The 5,587-nt window shown below is 50.5% G+C and overlaps 1 protein-coding gene across 2 annotated transcripts in view; it reads right to left on the bottom strand.

Annotated features, from left to right (window-relative positions):
* Positions 1 to 2,112: 2,112 nt before the first annotated feature.
* Positions 2,113 to 5,587, bottom strand: part of PRPSAP1 (phosphoribosyl pyrophosphate synthetase associated protein 1) — a 31,983-nt gene continuing 28,508 nt past the window's right edge. For both annotated transcript variants that reach the window (XM_064522552.1, XM_026103899.2), the window contains one exon: positions 2,113 to 5,574. In XM_064522552.1, the coding sequence (XP_064378622.1) occupies positions 5,416 to 5,574 (159 nt within the window). In that variant the 3' untranslated portion in view covers positions 2,113 to 5,415. The remainder of the gene's footprint in view (positions 5,575 to 5,587) is intronic.

Raw genomic sequence — 5,587 nt, 5'->3', positions numbered from 1 at the left:
GCCCCCGCCCCCTCCCCATTGGCCGCCCCCGGACGCTCCCCGCCGCCCCATTGGCCGCGGCCGCTGCCCACGTGCCCTTGTTTACACGCCCGCCCTCGCGGTGATACAATGTAGCGTTCCCAGTTGCTACGCGAGGGAGCCCCCCCCCTCCCGTAAATACCGTAATTATCCGCACACGCACAGATACCGTAATTATTCGTCTACGGATAGCTATCCTTTGCCAGCCCAGGCCCCATCCCCCAGCAGGCGGGTTGAGAAAAGCCAGCACAAACACAAAGCCGCGAAGACATCAGCTCCCTTCACCCGGCCGTGGCACAGCAAGCAATGTCCCCTGCTTTCCTTAAATCACGCAGCCATCCTGCCTGGCAGACAGGATCCAGCGCATAACAGTCCCCCACCTCCTCCTCCAACCCCATTTTAACTGAGGGCATCGTTGGGGCCGATACAAATCCAAGCTGGTTTAGAAGCTGGAAACAGGAGACAGCGCACACAGAGCTGTCTTCTTCGGGGTAAAGCTTCTCCTAGGAAAGGTTTTGCCCAGTCTCAGGCACCTACAGGCTCACTCAAATGCCAAAATACACAGTTTTTTGCGTATTTCAGCCTTATTTCAGCCTTCTTTCTGCTTCCAGGTCTTCAGCAAGGCCACGAGGCCCCAGCCTGGAAGCCCAGCTCCCCGGGCAGGGCGGCCTGCAGGTGCAGCGGAGACAGCGGCTTTGCATCTGCCTGAGCGGGGAGAGACATGTCCACCTTCCCCACTGCTCCGAGGAAACAAGGCAGCGGGTTCAACAGCCGGGATGGGCAGACGCAGGCAGCCCCTGAGCAGAGAAGCACCCGCGAACCGGAGCGCTCTGGTGCTGCAGCGCAAGCGGGAATTGCTTTTTTTTCTTAAAAACTGGGCAAGGGCTTTTCACCTTTTAGAGAGGAGCTGTGATCTTTAGCTCACGGCCTGCCCGGGTTTGAAACAATGCAGCAAAGAGTTGAGAAATCCCCTCCTCTCCAGCTGGGCCAAAGCTGGGCTCAGCAGAATGGGTGAAGCTCAGTTTCTTGGGGCAGCAGCTTTGCGCAGGCCAAAACCAGACCTCCGAGTTGGGCATCTTCTCTCCTGTCCTCCCGTTCTGCACGGTCAAATATTTTGCCTGTGTTGCAGAGCTTGTGGCCGTCTCTAATCTCACAGTGAATAAATGGTCCCAGGCACTGACTAAACATCTGAGTGACTCATCAGCACCAAGGAAGAAGGTCCTCACTGCAGCCATGGATCAGACGTGTTTCCATATTTCTCCTAAAAGATGAAACAAATTGCCCAAAGGTGGCACAGGAGGACTTCAACGTTCAAGAGCAGCAGCAGAACCTCCCAAATCCTAGCAGATAGCTTTCAACCACAAGCTATTGCTTTTCTTCCTCCTAGCTGCTTTGCAAACAACAAAATCCCCTGGGACCTGGACCACGACACCTCTCCTTCGAACATCTCCTCTGTCAACAAATCTGAATCACCGCTCAGGGCACCTTCCCCGACAAAGCCGTCACAGCGGAGACGGAGGCCAGCCGCCTGCAAACGCCTCCATCTCCTCACAGCCCCTTTTAAAGCTGCTGCTGGAAGGACCGTGCATGGGGGGACAACCTGTGCGAGGCTGCTCTTCTCCCCGGGCTTTTCCGTGTGCCGTCAGGCCCCAGCCCGGCTGCCAGCGCTGGCTCCTGCTGCCACCTCGTGTCAGGCAGGCACCCTGCTGCCTGTGGGCACCCAGGCCTGAAGCCAGCACCCCCGGCCCCTTGCCTCTGTTGCACACCCAAAATTGTGACCCTGAGGCAGTGACGCTCTGCAGAGCGGCTCCCTGCAAAGCCCTTCACCCCCCCCAGACCCTGGGGACCTGCTGTCCCACCGGCGTCCCCGCTTGCAGGTTGGTACTTGTCCCAACTTAATCCCAACCCTGGCAGCGTTGCCCCAGCACATCGTCCGAGCAGGGAGGGCGGAGGGGAGCTGCACAGATGTGTTACGGCAGTAACTTCTTGCACTTAGAAGCTAGAGGCTCCAAAACCATGCAGACCCGCCCCAAACAGCAAGGCTACGTGTGTGCAGCAGGGGTGCTTGGTGCAAGAACTGAGACAACGTTCAACTGAGAATTCAGAGAGTTTATTTGCATCCACGCTTGGAGTTTCTCTACAGGTTTCTAACACACATCCACAAGCACTCCTGTCACTTTCCCCAGAGAAAATAGTTAAACAGCATATTCTAGGTCAGACAGGTTTCACGAAGGCTAGGTGCTCACGCCAACCACAGCTGTCCTCACACGCTGCCCTGGACAGAAAAAGGCATGAACTTATGCATGGAAGATGTGCCACGGGTTCCTTGCATTCTTTTCCACTTTAATACTTTAAGTGTAATTGGTAACATCCATCATTTTAAAGCAGCTTAATGCAGCCCCTGCTTAGAGAGGTTCAACTTGAAAGACTCAGCTCCCTCACGGGGTGAGCTGTCTCCGCAAAGAACAACTAAGCCACGGGCAGAAGGAAGATATCTGTAAGCCACACAGCACGGTCCACTCTGAGACTTTCCATGAGGAGACAAGTCCCAGAGAGGAAGTACTTCATTTTTTTTTTCTTTTTTGAGGTATCAAAAGTAGGACAAGTTTTTCCCTCTCCCCCAGCCTCAGAGGTGGGAATGGTGGAAGGTTGTTGCTAACTGCATCAACACACAAATTTCTTAGCAACTCCATCTCACTCTGAAGCAAAAGCCACATAAGCAGGGAGAAAGAAATGCAGATAAACACATGCTTCCAGATAATCCTTGGGAGTAAAATATTCAAACACTGGGAAGACCTTTGAACCTGAGTGATCCATCAAACAAGTACTTACAAAAATAATCAACGAGAACTTCTTTTCCCTTATAAACCATAAAGTCAGACCATCACAGTTATTTAGAGTATTAACATCTCTCTCCTTCAGCGAGGCACTCGAAGACAATTTCCAAGGAAGGATCAGAGTGGACAAGCGGAAAACAGAATAGATCAGCTTGCTCCTTTAAAAGATATAAGGTATCAGTTTTCAGGCATTAAAAACAAAGCATATAGATCTGTTGTGTGTGTGGACCTTCCCTTTCAAGCTGTGAAGACTGAATTCAAAGAGGGAGTAGAGAGATTAAGAGATGGGAACATGTACTGAGACAAGCAGCTAACCCTCTTATGAGGGATCCTAAGCCTTTACTCTGATAACCGGCAAAGCTGCCAGTTCAGAAGGTTTAAGTCTACGTATAGGGACCATTCAAGCTTTCTAGAAAGCAAACAGGACTGGCAGAAAAAGCTGTAAGACCCCCGAAAATGGCAAAGGGCCAGATCACTTCAGAAAGTGCACATCAGCACACTGTTACGGCAACGGCAAGGGCTGGATTTCAGGGCAGAATGAAAAAGGAGAGACTCGGCTCAATGCTGATGTGGTGGCAGACTAGACCCAAGCCAGGTTAAATCAGGCAGGTGCTATGTCCTAACTAACAGACACCTGTCCCAACCCACCAGCTCCCCTGGCCATTTGGGGTCCGGTGAGTACAACACTGGCTCCTGGTACGAACAGCATGGTCCAGTACCGGCTCAGAACAACGAGGCACACAGGCTTTTTTGCAAGGACTCCACGTGCCTCAGTCAATCTGTTCCATAATACTTAAAATACAGTAACACGTTACAACCTCAGGCCTAAGAGCCACACTGTGATCACAGAGCACAGCTGCAACTTGTCTGTAATACTCTGAAAATGCAGTAAAACCATCACTAGCCAAAAGACCAGTTCTAGGCCTGTGTACTGCTCATGGGATCTAGCTTAAAGGTTTAATTAGTGCTGGATACCACAGAAGACCCAACTGCTCTCAGGTTTGGGCTTTCACGCACCCTCACTGGCAAAGAGACAGGACATTAGCCCTGCAACACAAACTCCCCTGCTACCAAGGAATGTTTGTTTGCCTAGTGCTCAAGGCTCTTCCTGCTCTCACAGTATCACTGCTTGCCCCTGGGCACCATTTGGATTTTGGATGCTGGAGTGGAAGAGAAGGATGTAGGCAGAAGCTGAAGGATGAGTGGAACTAAAAAAAAAAAAAAATGCCTGCTAGAGAGCGCCATCCATCAGCACTGTTCTCTTAGGCAATTGCCTCTGGCAGGATTTGTTCCTTACACCAGCAGGCTGGAAAATATGATAGGTTTTACTGGAGTGCGTTAGCCTGTCTCATCAAGGACGAATATCACGGCTTGGGAATTCATCCTTGTATCTTCCTGGAGACAACAAAAGCCTGCCACAATTCACAAGCACTTTCTGCTGCTTTCTCAAGTGTCCCCTCCAGCCAAGGATTAGTGTCACTTGAGAAAAGAGCAAGCAGCGAGTCCTGCTTCGCTGTGGAAGGCGGCTGCAAGCTGCCAAGCGAGCCTATTTACAGCAACAGCCCCATGGTACAGACACAGCAGCTGCTCAGAAGGCAAAGGGTTCACAGGGAGCACCAAAAAGGAAAAATCCTATGCTTTTTATTGCAGGTTCAGCGTTAGTGTTTTGGAAAGCACAGTCGCATTAGAGGCAGATGTTGTTCCAACTTCCCTTCCCCATGAGAGTCTGCCACAATTTTATCAACTCCAGAAATTGTGGCTGGCTTCGCAGTGCAGATAAGCGTTCAAGTGAGGACCTAGATCCTCATGTGACTTGCCACTGAAGCACAATAATGATCCCAGGCTCACAAAATGAAAAGGCCAGCACATTGTCTAGAGTCTCTTGCCCTGCCGAGAGCTGCATGTGAACTTGTTGCCAACCCCTAGAGACGAGGATACCCTCCGAATGGGTTGCCCTGAGCTGCCCTTTCTGCATGTTCCGCTAACCTGGTTTTGATGAAAGCACTTGCTATGCTGTATGAGAGATTCAAGGCCTCTAAGTTGGCAAGGCTCTGCTCTGCTGATTAGCTCTGCCAGCAGCAAGCAGCCTAGCTTAGCTGCCTAAATGAAGCATTCCCTTCTGTGCTCTCTCAGGCAAGTCAGAGACAGAAACAGAAACCCAAAGGCTGTTTCCTCCTGCTGTTCACATGCAGCGATGAACATTCCCCATTCCTCTCTCACGAGTTAACAGTTGTTCTCCTTTATTTTTGTTTTGTTCTTTTTTTAAAAGGGCAAGAGAAAACACTACAAAAAAATTAAAAGAACTTAAAAACTCAAAGCCTTCTTATTTCTTTCTCTTTCTCAAGGTATAATCCTCCCCCCTGCCAGTGGCCTCTTCTGTTCACCTATAAAGTGCTGGTCAAGTTGATTTTTTTTCTGCTGGATCTCATGGCTCAAGTCCCTGAAAACCTTTACCCTCCCTACAAGAATAAACAGTTGTGTTATGTCTATAATTTATGGTATTGCCTTTTCATGCATATTTCCTTCTCTTGTGGAAGCCAGGACAGGGGCAGCGTCAGATCTAGTCATCAACAGTGATGTTGCGAAAGAGATAGGCCATGGACTCCCCGTTGTGGATTCGTCGGATGGCTTCAGAGAGGATCAAACTGATATCCACAGTCTTTATCTTGGGGCACTGCAGCTTCTGCACCTCATGAGGAACCGTGTTGGTTACTACCACCTGCAGATTGCCA

Source organism: Dromaius novaehollandiae, chromosome 18, assembly GCF_036370855.1.
Source record: "Dromaius novaehollandiae isolate bDroNov1 chromosome 18, bDroNov1.hap1, whole genome shotgun sequence".
NCBI classification, from domain to species: Eukaryota; Metazoa; Chordata; class Aves; order Casuariiformes; family Dromaiidae; genus Dromaius; species Dromaius novaehollandiae.
The sequence above is the reverse complement of the archived record's forward strand: the minus strand, read 5'-3'. Positions and strand labels throughout refer to the sequence as shown.